At 34.6% G+C, this 23,629-nt stretch overlaps 1 protein-coding gene across 22 annotated transcripts in view; it reads left to right on the top strand.

Annotated features, from left to right (window-relative positions):
• Window positions 1–23,629, top strand: part of ptprfb (protein tyrosine phosphatase receptor type Fb) — a 368,772-nt gene that overhangs the window by 213,737 nt on the left and 131,406 nt on the right. For 11 of the 22 annotated variants that reach the window (NM_001083576.1, XM_087240178.1, XM_087240172.1 and 8 more), the window contains 2 exon segments: window positions 5,158–5,343; window positions 16,360–16,470. In NM_001083576.1, coding sequence (NP_001077045.1) covers window positions 5,158–5,343; window positions 16,360–16,470 — 297 coding nt within the window. 22 annotated transcript variants of the gene reach the window in all.

Raw genomic sequence — 23,629 nt, 5'->3', positions numbered from 1 at the left:
TGAGCTTCCAGTCTTCTGTTTTTTAAATCCTCATGCATGTATAAGTGATAAAGTATTCAGGGACAAAGAAGGAAGCTTTTTCTTAGCAAATGCAATAGCCTAACTATTAATTTTTATATATCTCTTCAGGGCTTTCTTTTGTGGCATAAATCCATGCTGTTCTCAATAGTTTTTACCTTTAGATATTATTTATTGATCTAACAATGCTTGTAAGTAGGTCTCTGTCATTGTTCACACACATTGCTAACCTGCAATTTATTAGCAATGCACTTTTAAATGTGCACACACTTTTTTATCTCCTTGTGAAATGGTTTCGAGTTTAAAAGCAGTACTGTGGACAATGTCCTTCTGTAACTCTAAATTACATGTAAACTCTGAACTTATACCACACGATCACTCAGAAAATCTCTGGACAAAATATTCTATGTTGCCATGTCAGAATTATGGTAATGACCAGATGATGTTAATACAGCCTTTTCTCAGACTCAAACTATGCCACTAGTCACCTTCAAGATGGAATATAATTTTGAGTACTCCATAACTTCAAGGTGCATGTTTCTGCAATAGCATTTGTTAACAGGAATATTTTCTATTACTTGGTGAGTCATCCACACCACTAGGTGTCAGTTTAAGTGTAAGATAGACAGGAAACTTTCAAAAACATCATATCTTAAAAGCTAAACATTAACTTTTTTTTTAAAATATGTGATTTGTTGTACCTCAGATTTCTATGTGTGAGGCCGCTTGATCAGCTGGGGTTTTTACATTTGGCTCGATTGCCTGGCTCACACTTGATTTCAGTTGATTGAACAGAAAAAACAAGTGATTTAACAAATTAATACAGTCTTTGATCAATTCACTTTCCTGAATTGGAGTAACTGTGTTCACATCTCAAGTGGAGTTTGCATGAAAACTAGGACTAGGAGAACTGTTTACTGGTGTGACTGCACACCAAGACCAACTATATTTCTTACAGTTTTCCTCCAAGCCACAAGCATTGCAAAGTTGCACGAGTTTATATATTATGTCCCATTCCATGTGAATCAAATGAACTTAAACTAAATCCCAAAACTACTGGCACTCTTACTTACAAAGCAAATTTCATAAAAACAAGCATATTATTTTACAGAGTTAACAGCACACATTTGAACATGTTTGTAATTTTTTTTTCTTACCAGTGACGGCCTGCGGATGTATACAGACTTGGACAAAATTGTTGGTACCATTCAATTTTGTCCAGGCCAGTTTCATTACTTTGCCTGGTCCCACTTTATATTAGGTGGTCTTAACTACTATGTTAATTGCATCAAAAAATAAATACAATATAATCACTTTGTTTGTAAATAAAGCAAAACACTTCTGGTGCTCTTGAGCTGGGATATAGGTAGTCTAAGGGACAGGTTTTGGGGTATCCGCTTGCTAAGTCAAGATGTATTTGTGAGAGTATGAGACTGATTCCAGTGACGCTCCAGGGACAGACGAGTCTTTGCTGAGGCCAGCTTCCAGCCTCCACTGCTGAGACTGCAGCTCTGCACAAGACGTTTGGCCAGCGGAGAAATTAAAATGGTCGTGCCGAACTGAGTCTGGTTTTTTTAAGGTTTTTTTCTTCACTGTCCCATTGTTGAAGTTTTTTTTTTTCCCTCTCCGCTGTCGCCACTGGCTTGCATGGTTCAGGATCTGAAAAGCTACTGAATGAATTTGCTCTTCAGTGTTTGGACTCTCAGTAATGACTTTAAACCACACTGAACTGAGCTAAACTGAACTGAACTTAAACACTAAAAACTGAACTACCCTGATCCAGTTACTATGACCATTTATGTGAAGCTGCTTTGACACAATCTACATTGTAAAAGCGCTATACAAATAAAGCTGAATTGAATTGAATTGAACATATTGACGATGAAATACTTTCCTAGTTCAAGTAATAATATATAAACACATTTAATTACATGCAGATATTTAATCAGTCTTAAATGCAATGTATAAACATGTGATTACACAATAATTGCATTGTAACAAATTAATAATTTCAGTTTAATTACATATTACTAAAGCCACCTAATATAAAGTAGGACCATTTAGCATTTTAATGCTTTCATTGAGGCACATTTCGAAAGCAGTACTAGACCATCATTAATTTATTTTCAATATTTTTTGAATAATCATTGCTTTTTCACGGTATTTTAGTGACCACTGGGGGTTTTACTTTCTTCACTGCAATGCTACCAACCATTTTGTCCATGATTGTATATACGAGCATAGACATGACTGTTTTACTCTTAAAGACACTTCCAGAACTTTGCTTTTCCTCCACTTTGTCACCTGAAATGCCAGCAGCATATTTTTTCTCAACATATTTGTTTTGAACACCTGATGGGGAGCATTGAATACTCATTTTTGAGCTCTACTGAGGAAACCACATAGTTGGTTTTCTTCTTAGATGTACTTCTGCCTTCAGCTTCCTCTCTTGCACGCTGACTACGTGACTCTTGGTAGGAATTATTTGTATGTTGTCTCTTAAGAAAAAAAAAATGCAAACAATTGTTTATTCAAAAGCAGCTCAGAGAAAAAGGACCGACATAGTGATACAGCCCACACTCATACAGGTAGTTGACCTCTCTCAAGCATGCAGAGACAGAAATGTACGCCTCAATTCATGACAGCGCACTCTCCCTGTGCGTTCTGAAGGTCACACTTGGAAAAAAAACTAAAGAAATCTTGTTGCTTTTGCTTTTTAATGAGGCATAACTTGAACAACCTTTTATTCCAAGTTACCTTGCGCTAAAAAAAGTTCCAGTACAGCATTTTCCCTTCTAAATGATTCCCTTTTCGATGTTTTCATAAGAGAGTTAGCGACTCGTGAAATAACCCTTTTGAGGTTTGCCCACATGAGTCTGATTTACATTGTCCCGGAACACTAGTCTCAAATTTGAAGTCATAGTCTTTTGTCAGAGATATTCAATTCCAGCCTCGGTGAGAAGTGTTGCTTGATGCTCTAAGCATCGACAGGCCGATGATTTAATGTTGCGCGTGCCGGAATAAGAAGAACAGATAAATGGAAGTTCACTGTAGTTCCCTGTTGACTGTAGAAGCTGTGAATGTTTGTCGTATGCAGAGGATTGTCTCAAACTGAATAATTCAGCCTTGCCCTTTGGCTTACCTTGGCATCAAAGAGAATGTGGTGTTGCCTTAATGTCGTTGCTGTTGCAAGTGTGGATATTACTCATGCTGGGCTTTCATCCAAACATTTGTGCGAACGTTTGCGAGGGAGAAAAATAATATTTCTAAACATGCACCACAGGTATAGCATTGCTTGTGTTTGCATGCACTTGGAAATCTAATGTTTATATGTCTTGCCCACTTTCTTTTTCTGTTTCTGATTTAATTACAATCATATTATTGATATTATTTTGCTTTAATTATCCACAAGTTTCATACTTGGAGGTTGTGCTCAGTAACTCGTCACTGTCTGTATAAGTAGAAACTGTCTTTTCTAAGGCATCGAAGGACAAAGCATAATTTGCCAGCTAGATTTGCATTTCCAGAAAAGAACAGCAGTTTTTGCAAGACTGCAAAGGACACATGTTAAAGTTTAGGTAAGCACTTTTAAGCTGTGGTTTTGCATATTTTAAATGCTACACATTGCAGTTGTCATGGTATGCTTTCTGTTTGTACCAACGCACCACTGTTTATTCTGTGTACAGGTGGATAAAAACGTGAGAATAAAAATATTGTATGCAAATGAATGTAAGAAGTAATACCAGTTAACAATCATGAAAGCAAGTGTTGTGTAACATCATTACAGCTGATTATAATTTGATTTGTAAATGAGAGAATTCCTGGAGTAAAGTTTACGACTGAGTCGTTTATCTATTGTAGCACGCTCAGAAATAACAGCTACTGTACATAAGCTGTTAGTCTTTAGAGTCAGACAGAATCTGTTGACTTTTTCAGCTGTTTCTGCACATAAAACAAATGTATTTATGTGGACTTATTTTGAAAGTGGATTGGAGCTTTTAACTGAAGGTTTACAATGCAAATCCAATTAGAAACTTTGTTCCTGTTTGTTGAACAAACCCGCAGCAGGTCTATCATATACAGTAATAAAAAAAGAGATAGAAAATAAAACTTTACAAATAGTTTTGTTGATAAATCACCTAACCCTTTACATATTATTTGATAATGTTATTGGACTTAATATAAAAACTGACACAAAAGTGTACATATATAAAAGTGTAGTGTCAGTATGTTAAAGCTGCCCTTAGACATTTTGAGGGTGTGATGCTAAAGAAACACACTGAATTTACAAACAATATACTAATAGAAACTTTTTCGCCATGGTCGAAAATGTACAGACATTTTGTTTTGTTTTGTTTTATTTTTTTTTAATTAATTTGATTTTTAAATTATTTGTTAAATTTTCTATAATTTTTTGTTTTGTTTTTATTTTATTTTGCTTCATTTCGTTTTTTTGTTGTTGTTTTGTTTTATTTATTTTTGATTTTTTTTATTTAATTTTATATTTTACTTTTAATTTTCATTTAATTTATTTTTATATTATATTTTATATTTTATTTCGTTGTTTTATTTTATTTCATTTAATTTTTAAATAGATCTTCATGCTTAATCAAAAAATTGCTATTTGGATTGCAGAAATGTAGGAAAAGGTGTAGCAAGTATGAGGAAGCTCAATGTACCGCTCCTTTGATAACATTTAGCAAGTTCAATGTATTCTTTGCTCCTCTCATGGTTGGCTTTATTCATAATGTCATTGTTTTTGCCCTGTCTGTGTTTGTACTCAAACTCCTGTAAAGATCCAGATCAAACTGAAAGCTTGCAGCTTAAAACTTAAAGCTTGCAGTCCATATGGTGTTACATGTTAGCATAACGGTATACACAAACATCCAGTGGATTAGCCTTGCCACGCTTTGATCTTAATAATGCACAGGGAGGCCTTTTTTCTGGGAAGTGAATTGATTTAGTGCTCTAATGAGACTTCTCCTGGATTTGCTTTTGCAGGACAATTACGCCTGGCTTGCATCTCTAACCCTTGATTCACAGCAATCAGGGTTCTTTAAGATCATTACCCTTATTAAGTAAATGGTGCTCCTTTAGGCTCCTGACTTGACCTGCTTTTTTCTTTCTTTCTTTCTGCAGAAAATCAGATTCCGCATGGTTTCCCCACCATAGACATGGGTCCTCAGCTGAAAGTGGTGGAGCGAACAAGAACAACTACAATGCTCTGTGCTGCCAGTGGGAACCCTGACCCGGAGATCACTTGGTTTAAAGACTTCCTGCCTGTAGACATCAACGGCAACGGGCGAATCAAACAGCTTCGCTCAGGTAGACTTTCTTACATCCCTACAATCACTGGAACAATATCCACTCTATTGCTGGAACACCTTTGTTTTGACAATAGCCTGGAGTTAAACAGTTTAGTTTTGCCATTTTTTAATCCATTCAGTTTATCACCAGATCAGGGGGGAGCAAGTTTAGCCTAGCTTAGCATAGATCATTGAATCAGATTAGACCATTAGCATCTGCTCAAAATTACTTAGAATTTTTTTTTATAATTAAAGATTGACAATAAATTTTGAAGTAAGACTGAAGAAAAAAAAAGTTGCTTTTTAAATTTTTTTGTCGGCATGATTAGGAACTATACTTTTTTTCTGGCATAATTGGCACCAAGTACCAAGCCCTACACCTGCACTACAGATTGTAATCTGTGTTATGTCGTTCTCTATCAAGTCTTTTTTTCTCAAGGTCATTTTTGAGTGAGATGCTAATGGTCTAATCCGATTCAGTAGCCGCGTTTCCACTATCGCGCCTAAAGCGAGCGAGCCAGGGCGAGCCAAGGCCAGTGGGGTTTCCACTGTCACTTCCGGGGCCTAATCGGGCCAAAGCAGGGCTTTCTTGGGGCCAGCTGCCGGCCTTTTTCGGTCCGCCGAATACCTTGGGCCAAGGAGGGCCAGCTGGGGCTTCGGGGCGGAGTGAAAGGAGAGGCGGGCAGTTTTCTGATCGCACATGAGTACATGCGCCAAACAAATAAAGAAATAAGGGAAAGAAAACATCTAGCCTTATAGTTTGGGTTCTTTTTGCGTATGATCGCCCTTATGTTTCCCTTTTAAATGTAAGGCTGCTGCATAAAATAATAAAGTAGTTTCAATTTATAGTGACGTTTTTTGCTTTGTCCTCCTTTATGTTTCAATAACGCATAATAATCTTTACACCATATTAAAGACACAGCAGGCAGTAAAGGTTTTCGAGAGTTTTTGTCAAGTTTAAAATGTTTGTTTGTGCGCGTTTAGATGCCTGTATGTGTGTGTGAGACCGGGCTAAAGCGCTCCTTCACAGCTCTGTTATGCCGCGAGCGGCTTTTTTCTTTATTTATTTTGGAGATTATACACAATATAAATACAACAGAAAGACATAAAACTTAACAAATTACGTACCCACTTTCGTAGACTTTAAACAATATATTGTCATATCTTGATAAAATAGCCTAAGCTTTAATGAAATATAATTTAAAGAATCACAAATATCGGGTATTTATAAAATCACATTAAATAAATTAACCAATATAAAATAAAAAAGCTAGCTATATGTAGGTAGCCTATATACATAAATCAAACCGTTTTAAAGCCACATATATAGCCTATAACTTTCATTTTAAAAAGACCTGTCTGAAAAAAAAAGATTTTCGATATTTTATAAAAACAATTAACACCGGAGAAGGTTTGAAATATTATTTATAAAGTATTTGGATACGATGATATTAATCAAATCGCGCAAACAGAGCATTATTTGAAAGCAGAATCTAGCCTATACCTTTTTTTCTGTCACCCAGTCGTGCGCAGCGCTCGCTGCTTTAAACGCATATGGGGGAAAGTCCAAACAAAAATGTGTTCTATATACTCAAACAACTGTTTATGTTTTTATATGACGTGGTTAAATTTATAAATGAAACTTTAAATGAAGAGCTTTAGTGTATAGCTGCCGAGCGCAACAAATATGGCTATATTATATAAGGCTACTCGCTCTTATGCTAAAACACTTAACACGACTTCTATCAAAACGAGGATGTTATAAAATACATGCAATATCGAGTTATAAAGGAGAATTTCTGTGGCTTTATATTATGGATGTGTGCGCTCTCTGTGATGGGTCCCTGCGTTCGGCGAGAGCAGTCGATGCACAATGCCAGTTGGTCGGCGAGTAAACAAATGTAATGAATGGAAATACACAGGTCTGTGCGTATAGACATTTCATGTACTGCTGTACAGTAATGTGTCATTTGTTTGTTTCGGTTGTCTTCATTTTAATGGTTTCGTTTCGTGATGATTCTATGGTGTGCTTTATCTGAAGTGGGCGGGTTGTGTGACGTTTGATTCGGGGATGTTCTGTGGGCGGTGTTTGCGTGACGCACTGTGAGCTATTAGCCCGTCAGTGGAAACGCGACATGATTTCGGCCTCATTTCTCAACCTCCCGGGCTATTGGCCCGGCCCGGCCCGATTAAAGCCCTGGCTCGCACTGGCCCGATAGTGGAAATGCGGCTATTGATCTATGCTAAGCTAAGCTAAAAGTGTTCCCAAAATCAGATTAATTGGCTGAGTTAATTCAAAAATGATAAAACTCACCAGTTTATCTCTATGTGTAAAACGAGCCGGTTTTCCAACAAAAAGTATTCCTTCAAACTTAAACAAGTCACACGTATAGAACTCTATAACTCTTTTTTTTTTGTTGCTCTCACCAAAACATTTTCTGTGGGTGTTTTACTTCGTTTAGTTTAATGAACGCCTGTGCAATAATAAACAAGGAAAGCATCAATTTATTTTGTGCAATGTCAGACCTTTACCACAGAAAAGAGAAATGTATTGATGTGGCCATAACGTCAAACGAGTCTTAAGCCACGTGCAAATGGTCTGAGTAATTGTAGGCACCCTTATGGGAAAACAAGAGCAGTCTAGAGAGAATCCGCCTCTCTATTTACATTCTAGACCTCCGTAATGGATAGACGGCTCAGGTCTGACCTAGGATCAGACGGATGAACAGGACTTTGCCCAGGCTGGATTAATGGCTCCTGACTGACTCAGAGTTTATCCCTCTCCACTAAATCCACTTCATTTAGAGGGCAAGTCCACAGCGGAGCTCGTTCTCTAGTTTCAAGCATCAGCTTACAGCTTAAAAGTACACAGTTGAACATCGAGACTCCCACTTACAACCCTTCTTGCTTGTTTTGATGAACGTCTCATAAAGTCATAAAAACAAAATGTTCGATGATATCAAAGATCAAAACGTAACTTCCTTGACAATCTTATCACTGGACGGCAAGAGGCGCAAAGCTTTATGGCTCTTTTAGGACGCTCTTAACGTAAAATTATGACAATAAAGCTTGTCTTATCTAGTTTATCTGCCAGCTTTACTGCTTGGGAGAATGTAGAAAGGCATGTTTGAGCTTTTACTTTTGATAGATAAGTGTTTTTTGATAGACAGCGGTAATGTAACCTTACCTTGTGGTGCTTTGACCGATCGTTTAAGTCAACATGGTCAAAGGAGGCTATTTTTCCAGATTTATTATTTTTCGCTTTTTGTTGAAATTGTGTTTAAATAGTTGATTATTAAGTGTTTCAAAAACAATCTCTAAATAAAGGAAAGTAAAATTACTATGCCATATTGGCAGTTTTTTTATGGAGTTTGGATTAAAAAAAATCTTTGCAAAAACAACCAATTTACCACCTAATGTAAATGTAAACACAATTTTTAAATTCCTAAGTAAAAGTCGCAAATATGTATCCTTCTCATTGGCTCTTCTATTTATAAACTACATAAAAGAATAAGTAGGGCTGCACAATATATCATTTGAGCATCGATATCGCAGTGTGTGTATGCGCAACAGCCACGTCACAGGATCAAATTATTAAAGATATTAATGTTTAAATTGTTTATACATTTATGATCATGTTATTTTATGTTTAATTGTTCAATTTGCCTACCTGAATACTGTTAATCTCTCCAAAAAACCATAAAGCACTGTTTATTTGACTTTTTTTTTTTTTGGATTTATATCACAGATTTTTTTTTACCTTAAAGTCATTCACCAATACTCCAATACTTCTATAATGCATTAAAAAAGATTAAAGAACGGTAAGGAAACAGATCCAGGATGTTCCTTATTTTTTATTTAATTCATCTTATTTTACCATTCAACAACTCTGTGTACAAACAGAGCACTGTAAGTTTGAACAATCAAGTAATAAATCACATAAACTCTTCACTTTTGGACTTTAGTGCAACAGTAAATACAAAAAAAAAAAAAATCTAATATGAAAACAAATAGCAAATTAACTCAACTTAAAAACCTGGCAGGCAATCCCAAGTTTACATATCTCACAGTTAGCTATGGCAATGTTGTCGTCATCAACTTTATAATACCTTCAGACCGCAGATATACTTGCGATATCCACTTCAAGCTGCTCCTATGTTCTTCTATATATACAAAATATAAATATTTATATTCGAGTCCTGATCGGGAGGTAACATCTGTTTCCAATCGAGTCTTAAACCGCACGATCGGGCAGGATTTCCGATCAAATGATTGGATCTGGACATCTCTAATTTATATATGCTTGAAATTTCTTGTAATTTATGCATAAAGATTTGATCATCCCAATTGATCTAAATGAAATAAATCTATCCAAATGAAGCTATGCAATTCATCTGGTGAAATTATATTCGTATCGCAATATATATTGCAGAAAAACTAAATATTGCAGTGTCATATTTTTCCAATATTGTGCAGCCCTAATAAGAAGCTAATAAATCCTGCTCAGATTTTTATTCTGGTTAAACATTTAGTTTCTCCCAGAAATATAAATAAAAAAAAGAGCAAAGTTGACTTTAATTCAAACATATTTTTCGTTTCTGCTATTCTCACACCAAACCTGTGGCCTAATCTTTCACAGCATGTGCTTTTCTAAACCATTCTGTGAACTGAAATAACCTGAATACACATAGTTGTATGTAATCTCTGCAAAAGTTTCTTAAAGCTTCAGGGTTGGCAGACAACTAAACTATCGTATAATCATACCACAATAGAAAATTTTCTCTGGATTCCTTCTTTTTTCTTTTCTTTTTTTTTTTCTTCTGAGCTAATTCTGCGCCAGACAGCCAACATTCAGCTAATCCTCGGAGAGCAGTAGTCTGGCTCAACTTGATTCCTCTCTGTTTAATTAAGCTTACTTTCATTTGATTCCCTTCCCTTTGTTTTCCTTATCTCTCTTTGTCTATCTTTCTCGTCTACTAACAGTTCTCTTCAATCTTGTTTGCATTCAATTTACTTCACCTAGGGGGTTCGCCGATACGAGGTAAGACAGCTGGAATGTGTCTCCCGAAACGTCTCCTCCATTACCTGTTTCATCACAACCACTGTCATTTCCTGCTTGTTCAGTACATACACAACCTTTGTCGTGGCATTCAACCTGTCTGCGTTCTGATGTCTGTATCTAGGGAAAACAACGCTAGGAAAATACACTCATGTTCAAAAGTTTGACAAACTTATTGAACTTGATCTAAAGTGACATTTATATTCAGGAAGCGTCCTGGAAAAGCTGGATCAATGTTTCTATGACAATATTAAAAGAGATAGTTCACCCCAAAATGAAAATGTACTTATATTTACTCTCCCTCGTGTGGTTTCAAATCTTTATGAGTTTCTTTGATCTGTTGAACACAAAATAAGGCGGGTGATTCCGCTGTGGTGACCCCAGATTAATAAAGGGACTAAGCCAAAAAGAAAATGAATGAATAATATATATTTACTTCAATACAGCTTAAAGTGACATATAAAGGCTTAACTAGGTTAATTAGGTTAACTAAGCAGGTTAGGGTAATAGGCAAGTTCTTTTATAACGATGGTTTGTTCTGTAAACTACCAAAAATACATATAGCTTAAGGGGGCTAATACTTTTGACCTTAAATGGTGTTAAAAAAAATTAATACTGCTTTTATTCTTGCCAAAATAAAACAAATAAGACTTTTTCCAGAAGAAAAAAATATTATCAGACATACTATTCAAAGGGGGGCTAATATTTCTGACTTCAACTGTGTGTGTGTGTGTGTGTGTGTGTGTGTATTTATATATATATATATATATATATATATATATATATATATATATATATATATATATATATATATATATATATATATATATATGATCATTTATGCACCGTTGTGTCATTCCAAATATGTGGAACATGAAATGAGAAATTATACAGAGTTGTATTTCTTAAAACTTTACATTCAGGAAAAAATAAGGCTTTTCAAAGTCCACGTTAATTATATAATGTGTGGACAACAGCGTTTAGAACATACTTCAAAATATCTTAATTTGCACAAAAAAAGAAATTGATACATATTTGTAGTAACATGAGGGGGAGAAAATGGTGACAGAATAAAAAAATAAATAAACGAACATGAGACGAATAAAATAATTGACTCTTGCTAGTTATTGCGACATGCATTTGTTGTGGATCTTTTCCGAGACCCAAGACTTATTAAAGCAATGCTTAAGAGTTTTCAAACTGAAGGCCGTCTTTAGAGTCTCCAGAGTGTGTTTCCGACATTCCAGTTGGGCTGTGATGAAATTGAAATGATTGAATTTGCATACTACTTATGCTAAAATGAGCATGTATGGGAAATGAGGGCACGGCCCTGATTGTTAAGATGGAGCGTTCGATCAATCACACACTTCTGAATGAAACATGGATTTCAGAATCGCGTTTGCTTGAGGCGACTGCCTGACAAAAGCCACCATTACCCTACTTCAGTCACATGGCTGGCTATATTTGTGGTCTGAGGACCCCTGGAGTTGGACTGTAAAACGTCGAATAAAGCTGAGGAAAAAATGTACAGTTCATAACAAAGGCCTGTTTGTTAGCGTTGACTGTCGTAGCACCCCAGCTCACCTCAGGTTTATGAATCAGGAAGCGCGTCTGGCTCACTAGGGGAGAAAAAAAGCTGACACTGCCTTATGCTGCAGAGTGGCCGCTGATTTTTACTGGATGAATTCTCAATGTTTGTGGGTGCGATGCTGAATTCCTCTTGCTCGCAACAGCAGGTCTTAATGTTCAGTTCATCTCACTCAACTCATATTGTTTTGTACCTGCTTGATTGATGTGTCCTCTTGATAAGATGCTCATGTCCACATTAAAACACCCAATTTGTCTCACAGTTTATTCATTTGTTTTGAAAATGCATGATGTCTTCATGATATTTGGTACATTGTCTACAAAGTCTATTGAAGGGATGGTTTTCCCTGAAATGTATACTGGTATCATTTACTCAATCTCAATGCAGTCTCCCACTATTTTACCTTATGCCAAGTTCAGACTGCATGATTTTAACCCCGATTTTGACTGGCTGACAGGTTTTGAGAAATCGCTGACGAATGCCTGAAATCACAGGCAAATTGAAAAATTACAGCTCTAGAGACAGCTCCTGTATAACTTTATTTCAGAGAGTGTAGCACTTATGTTTGAAATACGTGCCTCAGCCAACATTTTTGTGAAACATAAAATACATTCACTCCTGTTAAGTTTTGAAGAACGTTTCAGATTACAAATCTGGGCACTGTCTACATTTTTGCAAACTTGAAATATGTTGCGTTATATTTTACATTTCGATTGCATGCCCTTCTACATCCATGAGAAGACAATGCTTGTGATAGAGATCACATAGATCAGCACACCACTGACCTAAACCTTTCACTAAGCCCCACCAATAGTGTTTTTAAAAACAATTGTAAAAGAGAAATACACAGAGACTACACAGTTTTACCTTATTTTTTTCATTGCTTTTATGTCTTTTGTCTAACTTTGTTCCACCAGACTCATTATAAGTTCAACAGCGTACAAAGTAAGCTACCGACCAAACTGACCACGTCTGAAAAGATGTAAATATAGAGAAAGATAAGTTAGGTAAACATACTTGATTTAAAATCATTGATATTAAAAAGTAGTTTTATAGTAATTAATTGGTGTGCCTGGAAATAATAATATATTGGTCAATAATATGTAAATATGTAAACATCATTAGAAGGGCTCGAAATTAACCTTTTTTATTGGTAGCTCCTAAGTTAAAAAATGTAGACGCACCACCCAAAATTTAGACGCACCCACCAACAATTATGAACATGGATGCTGTCAGATATTGCACAGATAACACTGACATATAACTTATTATTTTGCAAACGTCATCTTCATAGCAATAAGAGTCTTTTCATACGTTGCAGTGTTTAATCTTAGTGAATACAAGCCTTTTTGCAACTTGATAGGCAGTGTTAAATTTTGCATATAGCTGCCAATTGCATGGCTGACAGCATCCAGATGATTAAATGAAGGATTACACGACAAAAATTTTCTCACAAATATTTTTTCACATAGCTCACATAGTTAAGATTTCGGGTGCATATGCGACTAAAATGGTTGCAGTTCCAAGCCCTGGTTAGTGTATTGGCATTATACTGCCCCATAGTGACCATTTGACTTAGAAACTGCTGTCAAGTGTACTTTGTTGAAGTGAGTTTTTGTGGTTTGACAAAAATGTAGGCTGAAGCACATATTTCTAATGAGCCTGTGTTGAACCAAGTAGGGCCAAAACAAATCAAAGCACATGTTCGAGTTTTATAACAAAATTTGCATTAAATGCACTGCGGCTTAGTGTACTGTTGGTTTTTGTTTAACTCAAAACCTGTATGACTTTTTTCTTCTGCCGAACACACAAATAAATAAGTGTTTGCTTCTGTCAGACTGTTTTTAAGAGTGCACTGAAAGACATGATTTGTCTTAAGCAATATTGTATGTGCTTTCCAGAATAAGAGTCATACAGGTTGGTCATGAAATGAAAGTGAGTAAATGATGACAGAAATTTCATTTTGAGGTAAACTATCCTTTTCTTGTGTCGTATCACATACTGATACTCTGATGGTTTAAAAAATACTCTGTATCTGTCAAAGATGGTAAACATGCTTTAAAAACAAATAAATCAATAAAGGTTATTAAATAAATCCCCAAAATGTCAATGAAAGTAGTTTTATTTTCATACTATAGCCCCATCAGTCAGATATGTTGTCAGGATTGAGGAGCAATGGCAATCAGTGTTAAGCAATCTCTGAATTGATTAGTAATTTGCTGCTTGTCAGAGTAGGAAACCCCAGCAATCAGTTTTCCTTGAACTTAGAGACTGAGCAAGGTTAGTGGCGCATGTTATTTCTCCCCTGCAGCATGGGATTTTGGGAAGTAGTCAGTGGTAAACGGCAGGTGATAACCTGTGGCATGCTGCTGCACTACTGCCAGAGGTAAACATGTGTGGTTTTACTGGATTAAAAGTCTTGTCGGAGCAAATGCTGTAGTTTGGACACGTGGATTGATTTTTCCTTTGATGTTTCTGCTCTTGTCAATGTGAGCTGATTTAAAATGTTTGCCGTGTGTAATTCTGCTTCACATTATTGACATTTGGCTGTTAATAAAAAGAAGATAAATGCAGCAATTGTCAAAATTGTAAATAAATAATAATTCAATTAAAAAGGTCTAACTATAATTAAAAAATAACATAAATCATTATAATTAGCTGATTCTGGGCTTAGTTATTTTTAAATATCACTGCCATTCAGTTATTAACAATTGATCTACTTATTAATTATTATTATTACTAATTATCGCTGTATTATTTTATGAATAAAATGTTCTAAAGAGCAGAAAATTGAAGTACACTTATTTTGTAACCTTAGTAATGTCTGTATCTTTTGATTAATTCTGTAAATGAATATTATCTAAAAAATTATATAGTTATAAAATAAAGAATAATAAACAAAAATAATAGAATTAGTTATTTATTAAGTAATTTTATAACGTCTTCTATATGATTATACACTGTAAACATTGTTAATAGTAAGATAGGGCTTAATTTCTTGGGTAGTCAATCAGCATAACAATTTCTAAATGATCATGTTACTTCATGCTAAACATTATCCTGTGGCATTCATTCTATTTTAAAATATATTAAAACAGCTATTTTAAATATTTATATCTTATTATTATATATCTATTTTAAAAATAATTTACTATATATATATATATATATATATATATATATATATATATATATATATATATATATATATATATATATATTTTTTTTTTTTTTTTTTTTTTTTTTTATATCAGGCGTCTTAATACTTCTTAAAATATCCTAAATAAAAAACAAAATTGTAGGCCTTAAAAAATCTTAAATTCACTGAAATAATGTGTTTTGTGTCTTAAATAATTTTATACAGGTCCTAATTTTACTTTGTCCAAGTAAAGCTACCCAATCGGGCTGGCATACATCCAATAACTAACAATCCATCTCAATAAAATCAGGGAAATAAGAATAGTTCCTCATGATTATAACAGAGCAGTATATCCCTTTATGTTATCTTCCATTCATACAAAGACTATTAACAGAAGTTAGAGGGAGTAGAGATAATATTTATAAATATGCATGAAATTTATAATGAAAACACTTTATATTGAACAGAAGTTATACTCAATCTATTTGGACCAAAGGCCAACAAATGTATATTTTTGATTATTTATGTAAATGCCTCCATCATAAATATACTTTTAACCACGTTAAACTTGTCATTTATTTAAAATAAAAGAATATTATGTTGAAAAAAGTTTACACAACTACAGTTTTCTTTTTTTTACACATTAAAGTATTTCGCTAAGAAATATATAACATTATGCTCTTAAAAGAGTCTTTAAAAGTCATAAATTGGCCCTCAGAAACCCTGTAAATGCAATTTCTGTGAGCAGGGAGACTTCTTTCAAAAACATTAGCGTTAGACTAATCAAGTATTCTCCTCATGTCACCTTATGATGCACTGTTTTTATCAGTAGTGACCAGACAGTCCTTCTAGTTTTGTACAGCACTGGCGTTTCGTTCATTTTGGCGGGTATAAATATGCCACCGCAATAATAAAGTCATGTGCTGTAGCATAATTGGCCCCAAGTCAATGACATTAATATCCCGAAAGCTTTTTTCTAATGACAGTGAAAGGCAAATGTGTTGAGCTGTAGACTCTCACAACCTGCAAAATCAGCTTTATGCATATGTCTTAGGCAGCATTCTCAGCCAATAAAGCATACACACAGCGGAACAGCTCTGACATTTAAACAGGGAGTGTTTACTGATTGTTCTCCGTGAAAGTTTGTGGTTTGGTGTGGGGAAAGTTGCGGCAGGGGATTCATAATCGTGTTCGTAAATCAAAGAGGTGACTTTTCCCCTTGTTTTATTTTTCTTTTTTTTTTCTTCAGGAGCTCTGCAGATTGAAAACAGCGAGGAATCAGACCAGGGCAAGTACGAATGTGTGGCTACGAATAGCGCCGGGACGCGTTATTCAGCTCCGGCTAATCTCTACGTGAGAGGTAAGAAACATGCTGCAGGTGCCGCCCCTATCAAAACAACTTCCTCCACAATGCTTCACACTTTTATTTTGACCGTGTTGCAATTTTGTTTTGACTTCCACATGCGTTGAACTTTGTCTGACATTTCAGAGCCAAGATAAACTAAAAGTTGTTGTCCTAATCTAGCCGGAAAACAAAACATTCCAGGCTCTGTTTTGATTTCGTAGCAACAGAGGCACAAGTAAACATGCATATTTCTTAAAGCATTTGTTATGAGAGTGAGAAGACAAAAGGGTTTAACTGAAGGTTAGTGCCACCGAGGACACCTGCGGTATTAATATGTGGATTTACAGGTATAAGGGTGTCAAGGCATTGTGTGTGAAACAGAACTCTGGGAGCGCTCTTGTTATGAGTGTCAACCCCTTTAGCTCTTTCCATGCAGGTAATAACAGGGAGCTTATGGCAGGCTGCCAGTATGGCCTCTAGCTAGTGACGTTACGGTGCCACCCAGTAATTGTCACGCAAGAGGTGAACACTAAGCCTTCTCATGCTTCCTGTCAAAATAACTGCCAAAAATGTTCCTTACAATGGGATTAAAGTGCAGACGTCATCCTACGATCATAAGTGGTTGCTACGCGCTGCGTATAAACATTTTTCAGGTTAATAAAGGGATTAAATTGTATTTGAACTTAATATAGAACGTTATTTTGAACGCTACATTATTTTTATTAATAAATTGTTTTTACATTGCTTAAAACAAGTCAGCAGTACGACAGTAACATGCTAGCTGTTTATTCAAGCAATCAGTTTAGTAAATCGTGCTGGAAACATGTTAGCAACAAAGCTAAATCATTGGCATTGTGGTAAATTGTGTTAGAAACTTGCCAGCAAACAGTTTGGTAATTATGTTAGAAACAAGTTAGTAACAAAGCTAAAACATTTGCATTGTGGTAAACTATGTTAGAAACATGTTAGCAACAAAGCTAAATCATTGCCATTGTGGTAAATCATGTTCGAAACATGCTAGCAACAAGCTAAAACACTGGATTTTTGGCATCATACTAAAACATTAACATAATGATAAGTTGTGTCAGAAACTTGTTAGCCGAGTGCTAGCAAACAGTTTGGTAGTTATGTTAGAATTAGTTAGCAACAAGACTAAATCATTGGCATTGTGGTAAACAATGTTAGAAACATGCTAGCAACAAACTAAAACATTGGCATTGTGGCATCAAATTAAACATTCAAATTTTCCGAAATAGTGTTAGAAGTGCTAGCTAACAGTTTGGTAATTATGTTAGTAACACGTTAGCAACACAGCTAAAATATTAGCATTGTGTTAAATCATGTTAGAAACATGCTAGCAAACATCATTTGGAATTTATTATTTTTTTTGTTTGTTTGTAGTTTTTACTTGTGTAGTTAAATTATAACCACAAATGACATCTAACATGGTGCAGTAAAAGATATCGGTAGTAAAAAGATATATGTAGTAGTTGTTGGTAACTTATACAAATGATAATCAGTGTTCCCAAAAAAAACAAGGTAAAACGTCAGGCTTAAAACAAACAGACATGCTAAAAGATGCTAACAGAAAGTGCTAACTTTACAAAAATTTACATTTGAACTTGCTTTTTTGTGGCTTGTGGTTTTTCCAGGTAAATCGTAATCACAAATAACATCTCATATCTGTAGTAAAACTGTTGGTATACAATTGATAATCGGTGTGCCCCAAAAAAACAAGGTAAAACCTCAGGCCTAAAACAAATCAATATGTTAAAATATGCTAACAGTGTGTTAAAACATGTTAGAAACATTCAAATAGTGTGATATAAACCAGAAACATGGTAAGAATACATGCTCGTAATGTGCTACGACAAGGTAACGGTGTGCCAAAAAGCTTTATACAAATGTAATTTTCTTTCTGTTGTTTTGTTTTTGGTTCTGAAACAAGAGTCAGACAGGTTTTTGACAGGACTTCTGAGCTTTTTAATTTAAAATATGAGTTGTACATGTTATTGACAGGTTTTGAAAGATGAGTATTTGTCCTTTTTTATCCGTTTGTATAAGCCCATATTTTGCAACAAAGAAAAGTAACCTGCACAGCCAAAATCTTAACAACACAAACAGGAACGTTCTGGAGCTGCACCAACATCTAACTTCCTCAGAGTTGACAGGTGTATAATGGGTCTCCTTTATCCATCTGCTTGGGTGTGGGTGCACAGCGTCCTGCTGGAGTTCCTCAGCATCCCGTCCTGCTCCTATTCAAATGGAGTGTCAAGATTTGAGTCTCTCTCTCTGTATTTTTTCACCAGTAAAATATTCACAAATGTCTTTTTCATGTTCTCTTCTTTCACATTTTGTCTCTGTCTTTCAATTTCATCTTCGTCCTATCACCTGGTCAAACTCTCACCTCATCTCATAGTCATTCGAGAAGGTTGGTTCTTTTCACTCTTAACCACTTTTGCGTCAAAGCCTAGACTGTTTTAGGAACATTAGGATTATTTGCATTTTGACATTATTTTTTATCACACATATTTTAAACTTTAACCTTTGATTTAAATAAGTATGTTAATGTATGATAATGATGAATAAATGTACACAAAAAACACAATATAGAAATTAAACATATCTATAACTGAAGTTGTCATTTTTATTAGGCATAAAGACAGTATATGATCTATAACCAATCTAATTAAACAATAAATTGTAATTGTGATGTTTTAAATAATTAAAACATACAATCACATGTTTAAACATTAAATAGTTTACATTGTTGTCTTCTTTTTATTAACTGTTATTTATAAATGTATTGTAAATGCGTCATAAATTTATTAAAATCCTAATATTCCTAAAAATAAGCTTTACTTTTCTTTTCAAAATAAATATCTTGCTCTTTCCATTTGCTTGTAGAAGTGAAATATGTGTATATGTATTTATTAATTTATTTGACAAAAGAGTTATCTACTAAATCCTTTTATTTTATTTAAATGATTTATGTTTTCTTGTATTACAATAATTGTGACTAAGGTTTATTCTATTTAAAATGATTGCAGTGCAATATATATATTTTTTAGTAATTTACAATGCAATCTGTGTCAAAATTGCATTTACACTGACCGGCCACTTTATTAGATACACCTTACTAGTACTGGGTTGGAACTCCTTTTTTCTTCGGAACTGCCTTCAATCCTTCATGGCATAGATTTAACAAGGTACTGGAAATATTCCTCAGAGATTTCAGTCCATATTGACATGATAGCATCATGCAGATGCTGCATATTTGTTGGCTGCACATCAATGGTTTGAATCTCCCATTTCACAATATCCCAAAGCTGCTCTATTGGATTGAGATCTGTTGACTGTGGAGACCATTTGAGTACAGTGAACTCATTGTCATATTCATCAAACCAATCTGAGATGATTCCCGCTTTATGACATGGTGCGTTATCCTGCTGGAAGCAGCCCTCAGAAGATTGGTACACTGTGTTCATAAAGGAATGGACATGGTAAACAACAATACTCATGTAGATTGTGGCATTGGCACGATGCTCAATTGGTCCTATTGGACCCAAAGTGTGCTAATAAAATATCCAGCATTACACCACCACCCTCAACCTGAACCGTTGATACAAGGCATGGATCCATGCTTTCATGTTGCTGATGCTCAGTTTGATCTGTAGCAGATTGTCTTGACTATGTCTTCCTAAATGCATTAAGTTGCTGCCCAGTGATTGGCTGATTAGCAATTTGTGTTAACGAGCAGTTAAAAAGGTGTACCGAATAAAGTGGCCAGTAAGTGTATGTCACAGTACAAATTCTAATTTCCTAACTTTAATGTTTTTATTATTTTAATAACATATTATAAAATTCAACTTTTGTTTTTGGTCTAAACAAATAAGCCAGATTGGTATAAGCCAACATTGTTTTTACATCGTATCTGTTTAGTTAAGTAAATATAAATATATAACACCCTTTATATTCTCACATTTCATCACAAAGACTTTTGCACAGCCAAAATTATAATAGTAACAAAAAAAAACAACATTCAGGAACGACACCAACAACTAACTTCCTCAGAGTTGACAGGTGCATAATAGCTCTCCTTTATCCATCTGTCCATCACAGTCAGGGTGTGGGTGCTTGTTTTTCCAAAGTGGTTCTGCAAAACAGCTAATCACGCTTTTCTCTTCAAGGGCGTTCAACAGCAGAGCATCCTGCTATCATTCTTCAGCTTCCCGTTCTGCTCATTTATCTGCTTGGGCTGGATGAACTGAGCTGCCAGCCTGTCAGTGAATCTGTGTACAGTACAGAACCCTTTGCTAATATTGGCACAAATATATATATATATTAATTCTGATTTTTTACAGAACAGTTGATTGAACAGATGGCTCAATGACTTGCCTAATTAACCTAATTTGCTTAGTTAACATGGTTGATCATTTCAATCTGAATACTATATTTTACAAACTAAATAACTAGTGAAATTTGATGTGATGTCATCATGGTATACACTTATGAACTAAGAAGTTAGTTATTGAACCTTACATGTTTAAAATTGTATTCTCGCTGTTAAACAGCACTTGAAAAATATTTTAAAACAGAGAAATAAATTTTTACAGGAGGGCTAATAATTTTGTCTTTACCTGAACCTTTGTTTGATCTTTTGGTCTTTTGCAAATCTCTTGCTGAGAATAATGAAGAGGATATCAAGAATATAGAAATAAAGTTTTTACTCTCATCAAAAAAAAAAAAAAAAAAAAAAAGAATCATTTCTAGACTGTATTAAGTCTTTTAACAAAACTCTAAAGCTGCACAATGAATTGTTTTAGCATCAATTTCGCAATATGCATTAGGATTTGCAATGTCAAGTCTGGATTACTGCTTTCAGGGAGAGAGAGAGAGAATATCTTAATCAACATAAGTTGTCAGCAAATGTTTTAGCAGAACAAGATCAGAAAATCTGTTTTTGTAAGGTAATAGTAAAACGATAGAATAAACACTAATAATCAAAACATGTTAGATAAGCATAGCTCATAATCTTTGGATTTTGTGAAATAAGAAAAAAGACAAGTTATAAACAGCAGAAGATTACATGTATATACATTTTAATAATAAGATAAAAAATATTTTTATTTGGAATAAATTTTAATTGAAAAATAATTTTTCATTTCCAAATTAATTCAAAGTTTATTTAAAGCAATTTTCTATTTATTTTTAATTGAAAAAAAAAAAGATTAAACGTATATATTTTTTTGTTTATACATGCTGACAATTATAGTTATTAGAATCAAAGGCAGGTCACATTTACAAAAAAAAAAAAAAAAAAAATTCTAAATCAGCCAATAAATTTGTTATCGGTGCATCTCTGTTTATTAGATTTTACACAGATACGCTCCTCTACAAAATCATCCCAGTCAATGCAGAATTATGAATTCTTTACAAAGAGAGCCATTTTAAGTCATCTGATGATATCACAATATATACACTGTAAAAATATCCATAACATAGCAGTTTTTCATATTTTATTATTAATGTTGTTAATTTATTTTGTTTTGAATTGCATTATGGTACCTCAAACTTTTAACCTTGAAAAAGACGTATTTATTATCGTTTATTCGTTTAAGGTGACATATTGTCAGGGTTGTTGTTGTATATTACAGTACAGAAGCCTTGTAATAAACTGCCAGTACATTTTCTGTTATTTTACAGAATCAAGTTACAAAATGAATTCGACCTCACGCTGTGTGAATTGTACTGACACACTGCCTCCAAAACTTTTATCTGTCATAAAAAATAATAAAAAATTTGTATCCAAAAAAGCATTTAAAGAGGGTTTTGACAGTTTAGAGTCACTGTACAAACGAAAGCTAAGGTACAAAATGTCATCAGTTGAGCCACAGTTAACTTTATGACAAACACTGTACATAATAAAAGATGAAACATGGCGGACAGTTGAGAATCCCTATGCTGGTTTCAATAGCTGGTACTGCCCATAGACATTATCATAGAAAGACACCTCATGGTCCGTTTTGATCCATTGCTTCAACACATCATTGCAGCTTCCATCTATTAGAATGTCTATGGGTACTACTAATCTCTGTTCAGGATTTCAGATTTTTTTCGGATTTGTAAATGTGTCAAGTGTCACAAGCAATGTATCAAAATTCCACTGATTTCCTGAAATAAACATTGAATTTCGGAATAATCTAGCACAGCTCTTTGATAAGGAGGAGATCTCTGCTTGAACTGACTTTGAAATGTTTCGTGTTTTTTTTTTTTTTTCCCGAATAAACCAATTAATACGTATCGGACTCAGCGTGCAAGATTTTTGAAAAATATGAAAAAAATGCATATAAAAATTTTGATTTTAGTGTGCAAAGACCTTAATTTCTCTCTATATTAATTTGTATCCATTTAATTATTTCAAATGTCAATAAAAGTCACTTTGGTAAACTGTAGTTAAATTTTCAACATCAAGATCAAGGTCCTATAATGCAATTCACAACCATAAATAAACAGAAAACAGATATATTTTCCAGTGTATATTACAGAAAAACTAAAAATCGCAAAACTTTTTTAACCTCACAATCATCTTTGCTCATATTTACAGTACCAAGGGTGCCAGTATTAGCATAGACCTCTGTATACAACAGCTGCTTTCTTTTCCAGCACTTCAGCAGCTTTCAGAAAGCTGTCTAAATGCTCTACGAGTGTCTCTGTCCGTCCGTCTAAAATACAGTAGGAGCAGATCACCAGGAGAATCGCAGTCATGTGTACAGCCTGTATATGTGAATGCTCATTTGTCAGTCGCTTATTCCATAGTGAAACATTGTCAAGCGCTGTCTGCTCTCCTTCCTTCCTCTGCTCCCCAATCTGACAGCAAATCAAACCACGCTCACACACTTCACACCCGCCGCTCTGTTTATTATGTCTTCGTGTGTGTGAATCTGTCTACTTTTATATAGTATTTAAAGACATTTTAATATGGCTAATGCACTTCAGACTGATAGTCTGGTGTTGTAGCGTTACACTGGCAGTCCTAACAAGCCTTTAACTGACATCATCATCTATCAAGTGTCAATGTGTGGCAGAATGTGGCCCAAGGCTCTTTTAGATGATCTCTCCATGGCCTTCTCTGCCTGGCTGGAGATACGGTTATGAATGCTCACATGCATGC

Source organism: Danio rerio, chromosome 2 (assembly GCF_052040795.2).
Source record: "Danio rerio strain M-AB ecotype USA chromosome 2, GRCz13ab, whole genome shotgun sequence".
NCBI classification, from domain to species: domain Eukaryota; kingdom Metazoa; phylum Chordata; class Actinopteri; order Cypriniformes; family Danionidae; genus Danio; species Danio rerio.
This window is presented reverse-complemented; position numbering and strand designations above follow the sequence as displayed.